General features: G+C 51.9%; 2 protein-coding genes across 13 annotated transcripts in view; both read right to left on the bottom strand.

The window, feature by feature from the left end:
* Nucleotides 1-11: 11 nt before the first annotated feature.
* LOC114854737 (proline-rich protein 36) lies at nt 12-7,298 on the bottom strand. 2 transcript variants are annotated; one of them, XM_029149382.3, is made up of 20 exons: nt 7,092-7,298; nt 5,553-6,697; nt 5,308-5,465; nt 4,751-4,930; nt 4,410-4,671; nt 4,206-4,333; nt 3,855-3,883; nt 3,727-3,761; nt 3,413-3,581; nt 2,470-2,629; nt 2,272-2,398; nt 2,167-2,201; nt 2,014-2,086; nt 1,897-1,931; nt 1,536-1,605; nt 1,351-1,407; nt 1,252-1,268; nt 1,139-1,166; nt 791-887; nt 12-710 (listed from the first exon to the last, which is right to left on the bottom strand). In XM_029149382.3, exons 1-19 carry the CDS (start codon nt 7,098-7,100, stop codon nt 806-808), a joined length of 2,799 nt encoding a protein of 932 aa, XP_029005215.1. In that variant the 5' UTR covers nt 7,101-7,298; the 3' UTR covers nt 12-710; nt 791-805. The 2 variants fall into 2 exon arrangements, with proteins under 2 accessions (XP_029005215.1, XP_029005216.1); XM_029149383.3 differs by having other exon boundaries at nt 12-707.
* A 901-nt stretch (nt 7,299-8,199) lies between these two features.
* dab1a (DAB adaptor protein 1a) overlaps nt 8,200-19,731 on the bottom strand; it is a 133,288-nt gene continuing 121,756 nt past the window's right edge. For 7 of the 11 annotated variants that reach the window (XM_029149386.3, XM_055507672.1, XM_029149397.2 and 4 more), the window contains 8 exons: nt 17,605-17,760; nt 16,357-16,419; nt 16,126-16,222; nt 15,120-15,508; nt 14,846-15,041; nt 14,623-14,771; nt 12,835-12,931; nt 8,200-10,126 (listed from right to left, as the gene is read on the bottom strand). In XM_029149386.3, coding sequence (XP_029005219.1) covers nt 12,851-12,931; nt 14,623-14,771; nt 14,846-15,041; nt 15,120-15,508; nt 16,126-16,222; nt 16,357-16,419; nt 17,605-17,760 — 1,131 coding nt within the window. In that variant the 3' untranslated portion in view covers nt 8,200-10,126; nt 12,835-12,850. The remainder of the gene's footprint in view (nt 10,127-12,834; nt 12,932-14,622; nt 14,772-14,845; nt 15,042-15,119; nt 15,509-16,125; nt 16,223-16,356; nt 16,420-17,604; nt 17,761-19,731) is intronic. The other 4 variants (XM_029149392.2, XM_029149395.2, XM_029149396.2 and 1 more) reach the window with 2 other exon arrangements.

The raw sequence follows: 19,731 nt of genomic DNA, 5'->3' as shown, positions 1-19,731 counted from the left end.
ACAACAGCTGGTAGAATTTATTATACATGTTTATTGGTGTGTGAGATAAATACAGAAGCCTAATTTGTTGGAATTAAGCATTTGAATACTATGGTAGTAACCATCATGTAAGAAGTTAGATAATCACATGAAACAACAAAGCTTAATTAAATTACTATGTAGAAAAAGATGTACAAAAAGACAACATGAGGATTTTGTGTAAAACTTGACAAATATCAGGTAAATGGTAAAGATGGGTTTGTATTGATCAAGACAAAATGGTTTACTGCTACCAACACTGTAAATTGCTAACATGTGCATTAATCTCATCCAACTCTTAACATGACAAGATAAACAGCCTACGTTTGCTATTAACTTCAACATTTTTCCACCACAATAACATGTTTTTTAGACACAAAGATCTTCCAGGGTCTCAGGTCCTCACATTGCGTCTGCAGCAGGTTGTAGGTCCTTAGTTCACAGTCACACAGAGCCACCTCCTAACTGTTCTTCACTGGACTCCACACACAGAAGAAAGATTTCCAGTGTCTGAGCGATCCCCATTTTCTGCTCCTCTCGTAAATCATCATACTGAACCGTCAGGTTAAGAACAGCTGTAGCCAAGAGGATGAAGTTACGGTCACAGTTTCAGGTGATGGACACAGGTCAGCGTGAAGAACAGCGTCACGGACGAGTCCCTCTTCATCTGCCCGGCTGCGTTCGCTGGGCTGCTACCAGCAGAAACACAAACGTCACGTCAACGCGTGAGGAGCGAAGCCACGAGACCCGGGAGCGGAGGACGTGTACTCACCCGTCGTCCTGCAGGTCAGGCGTACAGGTCTGGAGGAGGCAGGAGGAGCATTTCAGGATCCTCAAAGTCCAGCTCCTTTGGCGGCTTCTCCTCAGCTCTATAGTAAACATTTGAAAATAAATGAATGTTTGAATGCTAACTACCACCTGAGTCCCACATAAGGATGAAGCTTGTGAGTCTACATAAGACACCGATGATGTTAAAAGAAAAATTTCCAGTTCTAGGACATAGGCCAGCTCTTCGCATGCTAACAAAGTAAAAAGGAGGGGCTTGTTTTCAGACTGCAACTCTTCTCTCTTCACTCTTTCTCTTCATGTGTGTGTGTTTGTATTTGAAGGCTCCACTTACGGGTGAACATCTACTCCAAGCGCAGGCCCTAAGACGGACAGAGAGAGTAAGGTTTGAGGTTGAGGTTTGAAAAGTGCACCTGTCACACGCGTGCACGTTCAGGTAGTACTTACCCGTCACCACTGCAGCGCTGTGGGAACAAAGGGACACGCAGAAATGAAAACCCTGCCTGTTTGTACATGCATCAGTATGAGCGTGTGTGTGAAACCTACCTGGCAGCAGGTTTGGGTGACTGGAAAAATGTCGTCAGCCTCTGAAGTGCTTCATTTCTTGGAACGATGAAACAGATTTTTGTTGGTATTTACACATACAAACAAATATGTGTGTGTGTGTGTGTGTGTGTGTGTGTGTGTGTGTGTGTGTGTGTGTGTGTGTGTGTGTGTGTGTGTGTACTCACTGGACGTTGGGGCCGTTAGCGCTGATGTCGCTGTAACTGTGCTGGTGGTTTACGCTCAGATCTTTGTTTCCTGACAAAGGTAAACAACAAGCCAAACCTCAATACACACGCAGTAGTAATTACACTACAGTCACAGTAATGTTCACTGAAAAACCACAGGGTTCACTTCAAAGTCCTGACAGTCCACAACTTCATCAAGATGAGTCTAAGTTTAACATATCAGTTCGTTGCAGCAGCAGTTTTTGAAGGGACAGATGTTGAGCAGATAAGGAAGGTGACAGGTGGTCCCTGATGATTTAGCACCAGCTCTGTAACATTCACTAAACCAAGGGGGTCCTCTTTGACTGTGGGGCCGTCTCACCCATGTTCGGCATGGAGAAGGTCCTGGAGTGACCCCTGTGGAGGACAAGACAGTGACCACACGACAGCGGCATGAACGTGGGCTGAGGTCCAAACAGCTGCACGCAGCTACACTTACATCGGACTCAGAGGCATTGAGGGAACGTCGTCGTCCTCATCATCGACAGCCCACTCCTCACTGTCATCTGAGTCTGGAAGCATCAACATCAGTATTAACCTGCTGCTGACCAGAGGCTGTGGGTCATAGTCAGAGGAAGACTGAGGGACTTACAGGTCTCTGCTGGTCCTGGATACAGGTTGGAGGCTCTGACAGACACAAACATCATGTTATCATCAGCGTGTTCAGTAGTTATGGTTGTAGCTTTCATATACACACCTGTTCGCTGTCCTGGGTCCCTCTCCATCGACCATGTGGCTGCCGGACGCGCGGTTGCTCTTATTCTTCCCCAGCTCCACCATCTCCCTGATGTCCAGCTCCACGTGTTCCACTGCGACGTACCCGTCTGCAAAACACACGCTCAGCGTCACCGGACGCTCTCCGCGAGCGAGCGCTACGACGCCATCGTCCACTCACAGTTGTTGGCGTGGTCTCTCGCCAGCCACTTCCCTTTGGGGCAGCTGGTCGTTCGGATGATGCTGACCACGTCGCCGTTCTTCACCGGAAGATCGTTCTTACGCCCCTTCGTGGTCACCGTCACCTTCGCCTGGTACATGGGATCCTCGTGGCCCGTGACCTGACAAACACAACAGGAAGTGAAGCCTGTTATCACAATGGAGCCGGTTCACGCTGCTAAAACCTACTTTCCATCAACTCGGGTGCAGTGAAAACAAACTATGAACCCGACAGTGATGGAAACAGCTGAGTAATAAAGAAACAGTAGCTTATTAAGATGTTTGAAATCATCTGGAGAACGTCCACTCTGTCCAAAGCTCTATTTTTGGGGCAAAAGCAACAGCTGATAGCACAACCACCCCACCACCCCCGCCCCTGTCGAGTTCCTGGAACTTGATTTAGTACTTGGTGAAATCTTAGCTCCCAGAAGTCTCTGATCTGTGAAGCAGGCCAGTGAAAACTAGGGCAGGAGAAGTCTGAACACAAGAGGCTACAGTTCAGGTGCATTTATGGGAGCAGCCAAGTGGAAAAATGATAGAGATGTCTTATCAAATGCAGTGATAAGCACCTGTTAACATTAAGATTAATCAATCAGGGTTTTTTAGGCCTTTCACAATTTGAATGCGTCCTCATAAATAAATACAAATTTTGAATCAGTATATCCTGCATAAATATTTTTGTAATAGTACTTATTAACTAATAATATAAATAGCGTGGTTGTGAGAATAGTTTGCTGCAGCACCGTAAACTCCCATTTAATCTACAGATCTACTGACTGACAAAGGAACTAATGTTGAACCAGATTCCTTTTCAGTCTCCACTGGGCGGAATGAATCCCGACAGGTTTGTATGCCAACGAGTGCACCCCGCCCTCCCCCGCTGCTCCCTCCCTCCCTCCACTCACTTTGAACTTCTTCTTCATCTCGCTCTCCTTCTTGTCCCGCTCCTTCTGCTCCTTCTTTTCCCGCTCCTGTTTCTCCTTCAGCTCCCTCTTCTCCCTCTCCAGGCGCTGCTTCTCCCTCTTCTTCAGCTCTTTCTCATCGGGCCCCTCCGCGGGGCCTTTCTTCTCGCTCCTGCGGAGGACAGGACGGGGGAGACGTTCAGAAGGGGCCAGAGGAGATGGTGTGGACGACAAAGACAAACGGGCGTCTCATCGCTATCGGTGCCAGGGGTGAGGAAGTGAGATGAGGAGAAATGGGTCAAAACACAAGGCCTTACTTGTCGAACCTGCCAGTCTTGGTTTTCGCTTCATTCTGTAAATACCAACAAAGAGATAAGGCTTCATTCATTTCAGCAGCAATTGTCATGAAGCAAATGACTTTTCATTTCCTGACAGGACTACTTACTGGAACTTGTGCTGCCTCAACATATGGATCTGTAGCAAACAGACAGATTAAAAAGCTGTCACACATTGAAAAGCTCATGGTTGGCTATAAGAATCTATTGTTGCTGCAGAATTCTGCTTTTATATCTGATAACTGGGATGATCACAGGAAGGTTAGGTGAAATTATAGGGAATTAAATCGGAATTATTTATTACGGCTTTGGAAATTAATTTGAAAAGAAAACTAAGAGAATGTTTGGGAAATGTTACAATTCAGCTTTTAGAAAATTGGTACTAAAAACGTGTGAAAAATAAAATGTGTTTTGGTGGAGATATTAAAATATCAGTGGTATGTTTCCTGATGAGCCCTTACTCTTCGGGGGTCCTTTGCGTTTCTTGCCACCTTCAGTTTTCCCCCTCTTCTTGGTTCCTGATGTGTTGACGTCTTCATGGGCATTATCTGTGCTGTCATAGGTTTCGTTGACAACTTCACCTTCAGATCTGGCCATGATTAAAAGCAAAATGAATAAAGGTTCTTCTTGAAACAATGAGAACGGATTGACTTCCTGGGTCTTACGCTGCCGGCGGCTGCTGATCTTGGCATTCTTCTGACGCTGCAGGGCCCTCAGCTTCTGCAGCAGGTATCCCATTATCGTAATCCCCCGTGGGAGTTGTCGGTCCGTCTGGAATATCAGGACCAGCGTAGTCGACGTCACCGAAGTCCGACAGCTGGAGATTTGGAGAATGAACCTCTGAAACCACGTCATCAACCACCGGGGCTTTTGTGTAGTCTGTCTCAGGGACCTCTGCGACGCGGGGCTCTGCACTAGAAGGTCTGTCTGCACGAAGCCACATCAGAGAGGCTGTGAGTCGACGGGCTTTGAGCTGGAAAGGCGCCGCTGGCGTCTTCGTCCTTACCTTCCACGCGAGGAGGGGGAGCGGAGAATTGACTCAGGTTGACGGAGTGAGGCCTCTCCGGCTTCGCGGGCGGAGGACCCAGACAGCTGCGGTCCGGCAGCACCTTCTTGGACGGAGGGGGGACCACCAGCAGCTCGGGGACAGGCTCAGGTCCCTCCTCAGCGATGCCGTCCAACGGCGCTGCAAAATGGTCATTATGATCACAAGTTGAAACCCTGTTCTCGGTGATCTCATACAGACAAGAGGTGCAGATGCACAATAAACAGGTTGTTTACTACGAAGGCACAGAATGTTGAACGTGCTGCCGTGCCTCCTCCTTTCTGTCATTGCTGACATACCTCTGCTCTGCCTGCTGCATAACAACGCTGTCATAACTGTCCTCGATATATCTGGGTTGAAGCGCGTGTGCTTTCTCTGTGATATAGGTAAGAGGCTCTGCACACACTAGATCCTTTGTGCGCGGCTGATAATACAGCTTGATATGAAGGCAAACGCCAACGCTAAAGCTAACGCGTGCTAGCCGGGAGGAGAGACTACGGCGGAGCATTGGGACTTACAGTGGTCGAGGCCGTTGACTTGGGCTGGTGGCAAGTTGTTTCCTGTCCGATCGTCATAATCGATGGGTGGGAGCTCCGGGAGCGACAGGCTGGGGCTCTGAGGACGCTCCTCAAGTGGAGCGATGATTAAGTCAGACGTGGTGAGGTTTGTCAGTGGGCTACATGCGGGAACAGATCACAGGACGTTAGTGTTTGACAGCACCCGGTGGAAGCACTTCATGTACTCCCGACCTCGCTCTTTTTACCTGGGGGTTTTCTTGCGAGCCTTTTCCAGAGCGTTGAAAATCCTCTGGTCACTCAGGGAAGTCCGCTTCCCCGGACTCATGTCCTCGGCTCGGCCCAGCGCTGACAGCACTGAGGACCGCTCGGCTTTGGGAGACGGGGGAAGGAGCGCGGCGGCGTCCACTGCAGGTGGAGGTGCGGCCACGGCGGCCATCTTCACAGCCTCTACGCCAGCCTCGGCTGTGACCTCAGGCTCGGGAGGAGGTGGAGTGGAGGCGACTGGGGGAGCATGCAGACTGGTGCTTTCAGGTTGGCTGGGCCGTGTGGAAGTGGGCTTGGCAGTGGGTTTCATCTCAGGGGGGGTTTTACTCTCTGGAGATGCTACTTTGAAAGTGGGGGCTTCCGGAATAAACGCAGGAGGTGGCGAGAAGTTAGGAATGTTGGGGACACTGAAGGGAGAGGGGACTTCGATGGGAGCAATGGAGTCAGGTGAGGCTGGGAGGTCCATGAGCGTCTTCGGTGAGGAGATGTCCGCTTGTGCTGTTGCATCATCAAAACCAGAAGGCACTGGAATAAGTGGCGCCGGTCCAGGAATGTCTGGGCTGAAGCTATCCAGGATGGGGTCGGCTGAGATCTCCAGCGAACCTCGTTTAGACTTCCCGAACCCCATGAAGCCCTTCTTTGTAGTTGAGGACTTAGGTGGAGCTGTGGCCGGCACCAGATCCGTGGCGCCGTCCTTGTTCGCCGTGGGAAGCAACAACGAGAACCTCTTGTCTTTGCTGCGCTCCTTCTTCTGCTTTTGATCCGATGAAGCGTCCTCAGACTTGGTCTTGGTTGATTTCGAGGACTTGTCCTTGCCCGCTTTCAGCTTGCCTTCACTCTTGTCTTTCCCCTTTGAGTTAGTCTGAACCAGGGGCTGTTTGCTCTCTTTCTTATCGTCCTTAAACACCACTCTGGGAATGACCGTGGTCTTTGCTTCCAAGCTCTGGTTAATGGAGGTCAGCAAAGACGGACGCGCTCCTGCGGGGAGGTAATAGGTGGGACTCTGGGGGGGGGGAACTTGCTTCGGTTTGTCTGGGAGAACAGGTTTGCTGCTTCTGGGCTGCTTCTGGAGCAGTTCTTCGTTCTGGAACTTGGCCTTCAGGGCCTGGAAATCTATTGTGTTCTCCTGATGTGGGTTATGCAACACAATACCAAGAGAACCCACTGTTATTAGCCAAATACCGTATCCATGTATTCACCTGATACGTTTGGGAACAAAGGTTGCTTCACTTATTTCTAAAGAGGGCGAACATCTTATCTGTAAGTTTCAGCACTTCTAGTAGTTTTATTTCAAGCTGTTCACAGATAAAGTTTATTTGGAAAAGACACTTTGTTAAATTAGTTTCAACACCCTCGATTCCATAGGCTTTAATACTTCAGAGTAATTCCAGTATATTACCATAACTTATAATAAGCCAGGAATAATTTAATCAAGTCACTGCACAGACGAAACCTCGGTTTCACCAGCTCATAATTTAAATACATTAATAAATGAAGAGTAACATTAAAAGACAACGTACCTCATCCATTGTGTTCTGAAATATCCACCGAAACTACAAAAGCCTGGTCGAGAAAGTTTGATCTTCAGCTGCTCATCGTCTGCGCGACGATAACATTCTATCAAAAATCACGGGAACACACGAATCGTATTTCTGACCGAGAGCGGAGCGGAGCGGGGTCGCACGCGCACGTTTGGTTTCAGTGGAGGAATGGCGCTGACTACACGCTCCACACATCTTTAAAAAAAACACAGCCCGTCTCGTTAAACGGGTCTTTCCGTGAACGCAACACAGCGACTCAACAGCTCCGGGACTTTTCATCCTTCAGGAATGTCACCGGGCTTGCACCGCGTGCACGCGCACAGCGAGTCACTGGCATGAAACCACGAAGCTGCAGGGTTCTTGTCAGAACCTAAACCAATGTTTATCTTTTCGTGGGACTCGTCGGGTCTTGGATAATCTGTGTATATCTGTAACATAATGCGACCCAGGCCACGTGCACGTGCATAAACGTCGGGTTTGACGTCCACAGGTTAAAATCCAATAATCGAGGCAAACAGAGGAAAAGGAAACAAAAGACGCTGCTCAGCATTCCAGGCTCGCAGGTATTCAGAGAGGTATTTATACTATGAGAGAAATACCCACATGCTACAGCACAGACTCATCACATGTGTGCCACTGTCAGTTAAAGGGCCCAGGAGCTCAGGCCTCGTGTCCACAAACGCTTCTGATCATTCGACAGGCTTCTGTTTGCAGCAGACTGTCCTGGAACTCCTGTTCATTCTACACTTTATAGTTTCTATTTCTAGTTTCTACAGACAGTCAGTCCCAGGACGATCTGACACTTCAGAGCGGACAACATCCACAGAGGCAAACTGCTGACAGGGAGATTTGTAGGTCACCCACTCACCCGCTGTTTCTGGAAAGAAATCTGCCACGCGTGTATTTATTCAGATCTTCCGCCCGCCAGAAGTCCTGGTGTTGTGTCAAAAACCTGCAAACGATTTCATATCATCGTCCCTGGTTCCTAATGAAGCTTAGGACAGCTTGCTTGCGACGGAGGCCTCACCTGTGGCAGGATGAAGTAGCGGCATGTCGCTAACCCACATCACAACTGAAGAAGCACCGCTCATTTGGGATGTGTTTATTTGTAACAGTAATACATGGTGGAATACATAAATCAAGAGAGGAACCAAAAAATCATCTAAAAACCCACTGTAGAATGTCATATCCATAAAGATAAAAATAATGTGTCAATTTACATTAAGAAACTGTTAGCTGAGGTAAAGTTAAAATAGGTCTAGAAATGTCATGTACTCAAACAGCAACGTTTCCCTTTTTACTCCACTGCTTTGCTCATCTTCTGTTTGTCAAATGTTCCAGTTCATCGGCGTCACAGTCCACGAGTCCTCGAGTGTCGTGGGGACTCTGGCCATAAAATAGGGAGTCACTGGCGTCACAGTTGACGTAGGTACAGCGGAGGCGCCGATGCTGTGTCATGAAGGCTGTTTTGGGCGAGAGAGACCTGCAACTTAAAACTACAGGGATGTTGAACGTGTGGTGGTGGGACTGTGACGGTCGGGGGCCGTGGGACGAGCATCAGAGGGACGGGGCCAAATAACAGAGAACAGGGAAAAGAAAAGACATGTTGGTATTGCTTGCGTTGACGTTAAGGTTTGCATAACTGAAGCCTTCCTATTTTATGGCACAGACGTCCAGGGGACAAAATGGTCAGTGTTGTTATCGTTATTTACAAAATGGGTTTGGCAAACCATCCGTCAGATGCCTTAAAGCCATGTGAACTCCTACAGAGCTGACCCCAGCGGCTTGATTGACTTATAAAATAAAAATTCAATTTCTCAATTTATTCTTTTTTTGTTTTCTTTTCTTTTGTTTTAAATCAGTATTGTACAAAAAGCTATAGAGAATGAACAGTTCGATCACACAGTTCGATCTGCTGGACACGTCCCGTTCTGGGTTCGTTTCCTCAGCGTGTCCTTTCCTCTGGCCTCGGTCAGAGTCTGTCTGCGAGGAGAGACGTTTGGCAAATTACTGCGTCTATGCATGTGAGAGAGTGACATGACTGTGTGTGTGTGTGTGTGTGTGTGTGTGTGTGTGTGTGTGTGTGTGTGTGTGTGTGTGTGTGTGTGTGTGTGTGTGTGTAGCTCCCAGAGAGTCTTGTTTCTGCATAGTGATCAAGCAGACACTCACAAGAACAGGGAGAAAACAGCCCAAACAACCGACCCATCAATCAGAACCACCGACTCCAGACTCGGGTCGTCCCTGGTAAAGTCTGGATCCTCGCTAACGATGCAGATTGTGTTCATTAAAGTCAAAAGTGATCACTCTTATCCCAATGAGTCTTGAGTGTGTGTAGGTGGGGTGTCAGAGACAGGGAGGCACTGCATGATTCAGCCCCTCCTAGGCAGCACAGTCTCCGGCCACGAACAGGAGGCAGAGGGAGGAGTGCAGGAGCGAAGACGAGTGAGGAAGGTCTAAGGGGGAGGAGGGAGCAGGTTATGTCTGTAAGGCTGGGCGTGAGTTGCCACAGGAAGAGAAGGAGGAGAGAAGAAGACAGCGCAGCGGAGGCAGAGCTGGATCCGTCTCAGTGATTGATGTCTCTCCTGCCTGGAGCGAGCGAGCGAGCGAAGGGCTCAGGCTGCTCAGATGGAGAGAGGACTGCAGCGAGGAGGACCAGCAGGAGCTCAGGGTGAGGAAGAGGAGGAGGCCTCGGAGAGCGCGGACGCTCCTCCTGGGAGGCTGTTAGTCAGAGTAAGAGAACGAGGGCTTGGCCGGGCCGGGCGTCGTGCCAGACGCACGCACGCACGCACGCACGCACGCGCACACACACACACACACACACACACACACACACACACACACACACACACACACACACACACACACACACACACACACACACACACACACACACACACACACACACAGGCGAGGGTTCTCCTCCTGTTCTCTCTGTGCTGGTCACATCTGTCTTCCTGTGCGCCTCTTTATTTCTTCCCCTTGTTGATCTGGGCGTAGAGAGGGTCCTTCCCCTTCTGTGCAGGAGACAAAGCAAACGCCAGTGAATTTCAGCAGCACTGTTTAAAATCACTGCGTTTCCAGGCAGCACCTAGTACGACCACCAGGGGGCAGTAACGCACCGCATGAGAAGGGATGTCCGGTAAAATACGTCCTCTCACTGAAAAATTCATCTCTGAATCTCAAACCCCTTTATATATGTGTGTGTGTGTGTGTGTGCGTGCGTGCGTGTGTCCTTGTGTGTTGCTGCGCACAAACACGCATATTCCATTCCCACTTCAGACTCCCTCCCAGCCAGTATGAATCAGATGGATGAACTAGCGCCTTGAAAGACCAGTTATGAGTCATCATGTCTGCGTTTCTCTCCAACTGAGCCGAAAGACAACAGCGGATGATGGAACACCCTGCCGTCGGAGCGTCGAGCCCGTCGCACTCAATGGGCCCGTTATTACCGTACACATAATTACAGGCAGCCGCTCACTCCGCCACACAGACAACTTGATTGGGGGCTACTGACTGGGCCAGTACATCCTGGAAGACTTCTGTCACTGGTGCAGAGGGGCGTGTGTAGTTCAGGGTCCACCAGTAGCACACGGGAGCCCACAGCACCTCTCAGGTGCCCCAGTCCACATTTCATGTTCTGGTAGAAAAACAGGGGGAGCAGGTTTAAAGCTTCTCTGAAGGCCATTTGAAACGAGTTACGGGACTTTTAAGAGGTTTTTCTCTCAAATTCTCTGGTCTGAACCTCTAAAATGAGAAGATTCAATCCTTTTCTTTACGTGCGCGATAGTAACTCGTGTATCTGTGGGCCCTGAGATGACAGCTGGACAAAACAAGTCGTTTCAACTGCCACCACTGTTCTGCGAGACTATAATTTCACTGTGTTCGAACATTTTTTTTAGGGAAAAATGAAACGATTGAGAATAAAAGTGTGGGGCCGTTGTTGTCAATAAACATTTACTGCTGTAGAACAATTCTATGCTCATATGTGGACAAATCAAGGGTGATGGGATTACTGCTAATCAGGATTTGTGCAACTTTCTCACGATCCAGAGCAGGAAGCCTGAAATAAACCTCACCGCAACGACATCACGTTAGAGACGATGCTACGCCTGCTATCGCTCATATGAACAGATTCTTTGCGATATAGAGCCGTAACTGTGTGGCTGGCAAAGAGCAGACAGCTGGCAGAGCGTGGCTGCCAGCATCCCTGGAAGAGGCGACAAAGAGGCTGAGACAAGCAGTGACAGCGAGCGCTGCTCTGCCGCCGCACGGGAGCCTCGGCATCATCCAACCAGCGCCGCCAACCGGTACCGGGACCGGGTCCGCGGCGGCTCCGGCGGGACAGGAGGGCCCGGTGGCCCGGCTGCGAGGTGGACGCTGGGAGGTGGACGCGAGTGGGGGAGCGATGAGAGACTGCTCAGCGAACCGTGGAAGCGGGTTCGCCGGACATGATGAGATCATTCCCAGAAAAAAAAACACACACTTGTGCTGCGACCATGGCCCCAACACACGTCTGTCACTCACACAGCACACACGGAACCGCTCCTGGCTCCGGTACCGGCACAGGTGGCGGCGGGCTGGAAGCGCAGGTGTGCTTATCTGGGGAATAGCTGGACTTATTGCGCAGGTGTGTGTGAGTGTGTGTGGGGGGTGGTTGGGAAAGTGTCTAAAGTCGGTGTGATTGAGCAAGTAAACACCATATGGGAGCAGCGTCACTGGACCAGGACCAAAGCAGTTCACCTACTACAGAGGAGAGATTTGGCGCCTCTGGTCATAACACGCGTCAGCGCCGGGCCAGATTCGCCACTCGGCCCTCCACCATCCAGCCTCCCACTCAAGACCCTCATCCACCTGCTGCCCTGCGGCTTTCAGACAGTCTGAACACGAGCGCCGGCCAACGGGGGAGACAGGCTGCTGAGCCCCTCCTCCTCCTCCCCCTCTGCTGGAGTGGGGAAGGACTTGAAGGCTTCTTGGGTTTTAATTAATGCCAATTATGGCGGGGCAGTCATTAATCCTGGCACCCCAGTATTAGCTGATGAAAACAAAACCATTACATTTTTCCCTGTGTGTGAGTGCCAGCAGCTATCATTAAAGGGCCACAGGCGGGAGTTGTGTGGGTGAGGACACGCGGAGGGAGGCGGGGAGCGAAACCGCTCTGTGCTTTAGCGCGCGTGTGTTTTCTCTGCGTCTCCTTCAGAAGGAAACCTGAAAGTCGACGTGTCATTTATGTGAGGGACGTTCTGTTGATGTGGAGGAAGTGAAGAACACAACATCTCATCTTAGTTTGAGAAGGGAACAACTTTCCCTTTGAACTGATGCAAATATGACACAAAAACACAAATGCAAGCTAATATGACAGCACACCACTTATGTATTGAGCCATATGTGCAGCAACATCAACACGTTCGCGATGGGACGCCTTGTGCGCCGACGTGCACGGCGTCTGATTGGCCAGCACACGTTATTGGGCGGAACCGTGTGTGATGTAGGCGCAGGACACGATGATATGGGATGACGTCGTTACACGGTCCAAAGCGCAGGCAATGCAAACACAAGCACATCATCACACGGTACGTGCACGAGTCACAGGTGACGCCTCAGTGCGTGGCAACAGGTGAGAGAGGAGAAATCAAAGGCGGAAACCTGCAGATGGAGGTCAAGATGCAACACAGAGGGGGGAGGAGGAGGAGGAGGAGGAGCTAGTGGACGTAGCCATACCTACCCTGCCCTGCCGCTATCTAGCTCCCAGCCTCCGGACTGGCCTGTTCTGGGCTGGGCTCTGCCGTCTCACTGGGGCAGGGCGAGCCAGAGCCGCACGCCTACGGAGGAGCAGACGAGGGGGGGGTGGGAGAGAGAGAGAGAGAGCGAGACAGAGAGAGAGAGAGACAGAGAGAGAGAGACAGAGAGAGAGAGAGAGAGAGAGAGAGAGAGAGAGAGAGAGAGAGAAGAGAGAGAGAGAGAGAGAGAGGAAAAGAGATAGAGAAGATAAGAGAGATATAGAATATAGACAGAGATATATATAGAGCGAAGAGAGAGAGAGAGACGAGAGAGAAATAGAACATGAGAGATAGAGAGATATGAGCGATAAAGAAGAGCGAGATAGGAGACGATAGAGAGAGGAGACTGGACAGAGTGGAGATAAAGAGATTAGATAGATATTAGAGACGAGAGAGAGAGAGAGAGATAAAAGACGAGACAGAGAGAGGAGAGAGAAAAATAGAAGGCGAGACAGATAAGAGGAAGAATAGAGAGAGAGAGAGAAGAGATTAGTATAGACCATAGAGAGAGTAGAATATAGAGCGAGTACAGAGAGATGATTATATAGAGAGATAGACAGAATATATATTACAGATAGGATTATAGATAGAAGACATAGTATAGATAGAGAGAGCATAGTAGATCTATATATAGAGAGTCAGATATAGATATAGAAATAAATAGAGATTAGATCGAGATATAGATAATAGATAGAATTACTTATATAGAGACGGATATTTCTATAGTCTGATGTGTTTGGTGTTACTGGACGTTAAGTATTAACAGGGGGAGGAGGGCAGACACAGGAGAGTAAATCTACAAGGATCAGCGAGGACTACGAGAGAAGACGCAAACAGGCAGCGAAGAGAGGAGACGTCAATACTCTGAAGGAGAATTAAGGACACTCGGAGTGAGAAATCACAGCCCACGCGGCAAACACATCTGCACACACACTCGTTTACAGGCGTCTCATATGAATGCCTCTGTGGAGCCGCTGCTATTGATCCGCCGCTTTTTCCCCTAAATGGCTTCCGCTTTTCACACCCGGCGCCGCCGAGAGTGGGAGGCTGTTTTTCTCCGCCGCCTTTATCTCCGCCCGTCCCTTTGCTTTGTAACCTTTTCTCGCCCCCCTCTCTCTCTCCGACGCACATTTCGCCGGCTCGGGCAAAGCGCCTGTGTGTTATTCAGGCCCGGTGACATTTTCAGCAGCGTGAAAGTTGTCTATTTTTATTTTTTTCTTCCAGTCGTCGCATAAAACTAATGTTTCGCACCGGGAGAGTGGGGAGGAAGAGAGAGAGAGGGCGCCGGGGCAGACGAGAAGAAACAAAGAAACCCAGCGAGGGACGGGAACGTGGCGGAAGTCGCACTTTTTGGACGGTGACAAACTTCTCATCCATCCCGGAAAAAAGCTCTGCATCTTCCTTCTCCCGCTCTCTCTCTGAGGCTGAGGTGCAGTTGGAATGAACACCGGGGCGTTTTTCCTCCTCAGTCGCCCAGAGATGAGCAGCCGTGACGTGCGGACGCCGCTGGCTGGTATTAATAACAGCTTGATGGTGTCTCTGACAACCCCGGCGGCTAATTTAACGCTGCGCTGACCATCGCACACACTCACGCAGGCACCGGCCCCCTAATCAGCCACAGTGATTACCTGGCCGCCAGCACCGCCGCAAAGGCTATTCATCAGCAGATCCCGGCACGCGGCGCAGGGCGGAGCCTAAGGAGCGAGTTATTAAAGGGACGCGCGCACACTTACAGCGTCTTCCTCTCCGCTGCGGCTGGGACTGCCTTCTGCCTCGCCGAAGGAGTCGTCTGTGGGGGGGTCTGTGGCATCGGTGGGGGGGTCGCTGGCGTGGGAGGCCGAGGACTTGGAGGGCGAGCTCTGCCGGGGAGCCGGGGTGGGCGCTGCGGGGACGGACAAGGCGAGTGAGACGCGGCGCCGGCGGCGCAGAGCGGCCGCACCGGCGCCGGCTGCTTACGCGAGTTGGTGGACGGCGTCGTGGAGGTGACCGGCGTCAGGTTCATCTGGGAGATGTCGAAGTCGTCGCAGTCGTCCGTGTCCTGGGCGGTGCCCACGCGGCTGAAGTAGGAGCTGAACGCCTCGGACGTCCCCGCTAGGCTGGGCTGCTCCGCCCTCTTGGACGGCATGGCGGGAGGCTTGGCCAGCTGAAAGTCCTGCAGACACAGAGGACACAGAGGAGTCAGGCTCCTGCCGCCGCCAACGCCGCCGCCTTCCCGGCCTCAGACTCCCACCTTGAACATCTCCTTGCCCATCTTCTTCCCCCGGTCCCCGTGCTGCGGACTCGACGACGCCGAGGGGGCGGCGGCGCCCGGCTGGCTCTCGCCGGCCGGGGCCACGGCGGCCACGGGGGCGAGGGTCTGGAACATGGCGGCGGGCAGGCTGCCCACGGGCTGCGCGGGGAGGTAGGCGGTGGGCGGGAAGGCGCCGGCCGCCATGGCGGCCCACTGCTGCTGCGTGGCGGGGAAGATGTTGGCCTGGCCCCAGATGAGAGGCTGGCCGCCCGGCAGCACCTGGGCCACCGGGCCCAGCGGGGACTGGACCCCGAAGGCCAGCGGCGTCTGGGCAGCGAAGGCCTGCTGGGACCAGTGCCCGGGAGGCACCGCTCCCATGGTCACATAACCTGGCGGTGAAAAGGGCGAAAGGAGACGGGATGAGCCAAACGGCAGGTCACCGCTGCTTTTAACGGACTCACAAACACGCACATAATAAGCCATGCGCCACCGGAGCGCTGCCCCACTTCTGCCTGCAGCTAATGCGGTGCCTGTTAATGGTCACGGTGAACTATAATAATTACCTCCGGAATGAGGCAGAGTCATTATGAAAAGGCAGGAGCTCAACGCACACTCATTAAAATCATTCAAACTCATCAGTGGAAGCTGATACTATCACACCCTCGCCCGTCGCCCGTCTCTGGTCTCCAGCCGTCGCCTGCAGCGCAGAGAGGGCTGACATTCCACCTGGGCCGGGGGGAGGGAGGGGATGAGAGGGGGGGGGGGGGGGTGGAGGAGGACGCGCCATCGCCGGTAACACAACGCCGCGCGCATACCAAGTCTGCAGCACAATCATCTCCCCAGGTTTTATTGGTTTCCTCCTCTGACCACCAGGGCCTCGGCAGCGTCGGCTAATGACGCATTTCATATTCAACACACAGCCGACACCGCCCTCTGTCCCCCCCATCTGCATTTCACTCCCATTCCGCGGCGTTTCATTTTCCCCCTCGGTTCCACGAGCTCCTACCTGAGGGCACGGATGCAGGGTTGAAGGGAGCGAACAGTTCTGCGGGAGGCTGCAGGCCCTGCGAGGGGTCGAGGGCGTTGGCTGGAGAGGCGGGGGTCTGCGCGGGTCGCGGGCGGGGGGGGGGGGGGGGGGGGGGAGACCGGGGAAAAAAAAACACGAGACAGGGAGACAGCTCAGTGGAGGCGCTGCGGATTGCATAGGGTCAGAATCACAAAGCGTTGGGCCACTCACCGACGGGGAGGTGATGTCCGGGGGCGTGGACATGTCCCCGAACAGCTCCAGTTGGTTGATGTTCTGGGAACAGGACAGAGCGCGCGTTAGCAGTCGGCCGCTGGAGACGCGGGAGCTGGAGCTGGTTCGCGTCCACGCGCTTCATGCCTCGCATGCAACGGGAAGGCGCCGGGACCTACCTGAGCCCTGGAGGCGGCGCGGGTGAGGAGGGGTGAGGAGGGGTGAGCACAGTGACAGTGAGATGGAGTGAGTGACCGCCATGACATACCCACCGGTCCTCAGGGTCCGGCTGGTCCACAGAACCCAGACCCCCCCCCCCCCCACATCATCACCGAGCCTCTAATAGAGCAGCCTCATCGATCAAACACGCCAGTGCTTCCTGTTTGATCTGAGGTTGCTCTGTATTGTTCGCTTCACCGTCCCTCCATGATCCCTCTCTCTCTCTGTATCTCGCCCCGTTTTGCACATTAATAATATCTTTAGGCTGGTGGCAAGTAAAAGAAACTATTTTTAGTCGATAAAGGAATTTAAGCTTTGAATACATGGTTGGAGATTTGCATAAATCATGGGTATGTGTAATTTCTTCAGAGATAATGACTGTTCTTAGAATATCTAACCCTCTCGTTCGCGCTTGTAGGTCACACACAGAGCAGAAAGTTCTTCGTCTTCCTGTTTTTACATCTATCAGAAAATGGATCTGTGAGCGTGGTGTTTTACAGCCGCGCGTCGGGACCGGCGCGTCGGCCGCAGCCGCGGAATCCCGTGCGGCAGATGAGCGTCGCGATAAGCTAGCGATCGGAGATACAGCGAGCGGCTCGTGCACGGGGACGGAAAAGACCAGGTGTAATTCACGAACCCACACGTCAGATACAATAAATTCTCACCGCGTAGTGGAGGCAGTAGCTAATCTTGTGGGGACAGTGCCACTGGTGCGAGCTGAGAGCTGGACCATGGACTCTGGTCACTTTGAGCCCACTGGACTCAACCAGTGAGCGTGTGGTGGTGGGTGATGGGTTCGGGGCTCATGATGCCTCATTACCGGATCCTCACCTTCTCTGACCTTTACCGTACGTCCGCGGCGCCGCTGCTCTGAGCTACGCACCACGTACGGCTGCTTGGCTCTAACCCTGTGGCCACCGGGTTACTATGGCGACAACACGTTTTATCCTGAAATGACGGGTCGGGGCTCAGAGTGACTTGAAACTGGATCAAAGGCGGTGCAACAAAAGTAAAACGCCTGGCGCTTACCTGCGTCACCGTGTCCAGGTCTAAGTCTATCAGATTTGCCTCCGCCTGCGGTCGCTGCTGTTCATTTTGCTCTTGCTGCTGAGGCTGACCATGATAAGAATGATGTTGTTGTTGTTGATGATGATGATGATGATGGGGGGTGTTTTGATGTCCTTTCTGCAATCACAATCCCAGTGTTAGATGGCAGGTGGGATGAGGATGTGCACACACACACACACACACACACACACACACACACACACACACACACACACACACACACACACACACACACACACACACACACACACACACACACACACACACACACAAACATGTGATGTTAGTTACTGAGGCACTTTGAGGCGAATGCAGGAGAGACTGAGGTGGAAAAGGGCTCATGTGATGTCAGCAGGTTCACACACACACACATTCAGAACCAGTGCAAGGTTCTTCTTTTCCGGACTGAGACCAGGCGAAGATTTAAAGAGGTTTAAAGATCATCCCCACCTTTAGTCTAAACTACCGCTCTGAGCTGGGCTTTAAACCCTCTTTGTGTTTCTGCAAAGCCCGCTCCCCGCCGTGAGGAAGCGCCGCGTGAGACAGACAGAGAGCCGACACAGAGACGGGCCGGATTAACCACATACAGCTCCAGCGGCAAGCAAAGGAGGGCAGCACGTCGCATTAATAGGAAGGTAGGAATCCCTCCCTTTCACCCAGCGATCGCTAGCACGACTCCCATCGCAGCCAATCGCAATCTAAAATTCACAGGATAAGGTGAAGCTCATCTTTTTACGCTCAGAGTAAATCCCAGCGTAATGAATTCTGCTCCACTACGTCTCTGTGTATTTTCCACACCTTCCCTGTCGCGTCTGAAGACACCAACGTCTCAGCGTCGTGTGCCAGACCTTCCCTCCTGCGCCGGCGCTGAGGCGTCATGTGCAGATCGGGTCTGGCCACACTCGTCAATAGCGCTGAGTGGATTCTTTTCATTGGATGAGTGAAGATGCTCGTTAAAAGCTGATGATGGAGTTACCCAGGATGAATCACGTCTGGAGGAACAGTAATATATTGTTTACTGGGCATTTGTGGCATCCTATTGGATCATTTTAGTGCACACACACACACACACACACACACACACACACACACACACACACACACACACACACACACACACACACACACACACACACACACACACACACACACACACACACACACAGTGGATGTACAACCAGCTGACAGATGGAATGAAACTATTTATCCAGGATCTTTACTCGTGTCCATCGCTCTCTCTCTCTCGTGTCCTGCCAACTATCCCTGTGCGCCCATTACAGCCTCTCACCAAGTCCTTGTCCAGCACTTTATCTTTATCAGTATAGCCGCCACCTATCAATTAGCCGTCTCCAGGGAAACAGTAATTACCTGTGCACATGTGTTCCGCATACAATTAACGCAGCCCCCGTAATTAACGCCACCTCGCTGATCCCACGCTGTGTGAATGATAACCAAATGTCACGCGCACACACACGCTGCTCTAAACTCAACCAAGCCAGATTATGGAGGTTTTTTCCTGCCCGTTCCCTCACACACCGACACCCAGGGTCTAATTAAAGATAACAAAGCAGTTTGCAGCCACTGCCCGCTGATCCTTTCATACCACAATATCGCATGCGTGCAGCGCTGCCGCGTGTGGCTGCTCCGTAGTAATACGCTGACCTCTACACGTGGACTCGGACGTAGTGAGGCCGTCTGTTGATTCAACGCTCCCTGAGCTCTCGCGGGGTTAAGGGCTCACTAGATTGAAATTGCCTGGCGTGTGCGTTTTATTGATTTGTCATCATTTAAGAAGGTGACAGAGTAAACAACAAGACGAGATTGCTGCAGACGGGAAAGGGGGAGGGGGGGGGTCACGTTTCTGGCCTTTGGCATCATTTCATCTGAGGCACCGTGTGTACAAACACACATAAAGCAGCGGTCCCGTCCAGCGCTCCTATCCACTGTCAGTCCTCCTGCTGAGGGGACAATGAACGTCTCCCACCACTGGGGTCTCCGCTAAATCCATCATAAACATCGCTGCTGCAGCCTTCAGTCGCCTGGCCTGATGCTGCTGCTGCTGCTGCTGCTGCTGCTGCTGCTGCTGCG

Source organism: Betta splendens, chromosome 4 (genome assembly GCF_900634795.4).
Source record: "Betta splendens chromosome 4, fBetSpl5.4, whole genome shotgun sequence".
Lineage (NCBI taxonomy): Eukaryota > Metazoa > Chordata > Actinopteri > Anabantiformes > Osphronemidae > Betta > Betta splendens.
The sequence above is the reverse complement of the archived record's forward strand: the minus strand, read 5'-3'. Positions and strand labels throughout refer to the sequence as shown.

Bases quoted from the DNA above. Each gene is read 5' to 3' on its own strand.
- LOC114854737 (XM_029149382.3), bottom strand. The intron at 2,399-2,469 runs GTGAGTGGACGA...TGTGTTTTGCAG, and splicing joins GAGAGACCACGCCAACAACT to ACGGGTACGTCGCAGTGGAA. The intron at 1,932-2,013 runs GTAAGTGTAGCT...TGTCCTCCACAG, and splicing joins TCAATGCCTCTGAGTCCGAT to GGGTCACTCCAGGACCTTCT.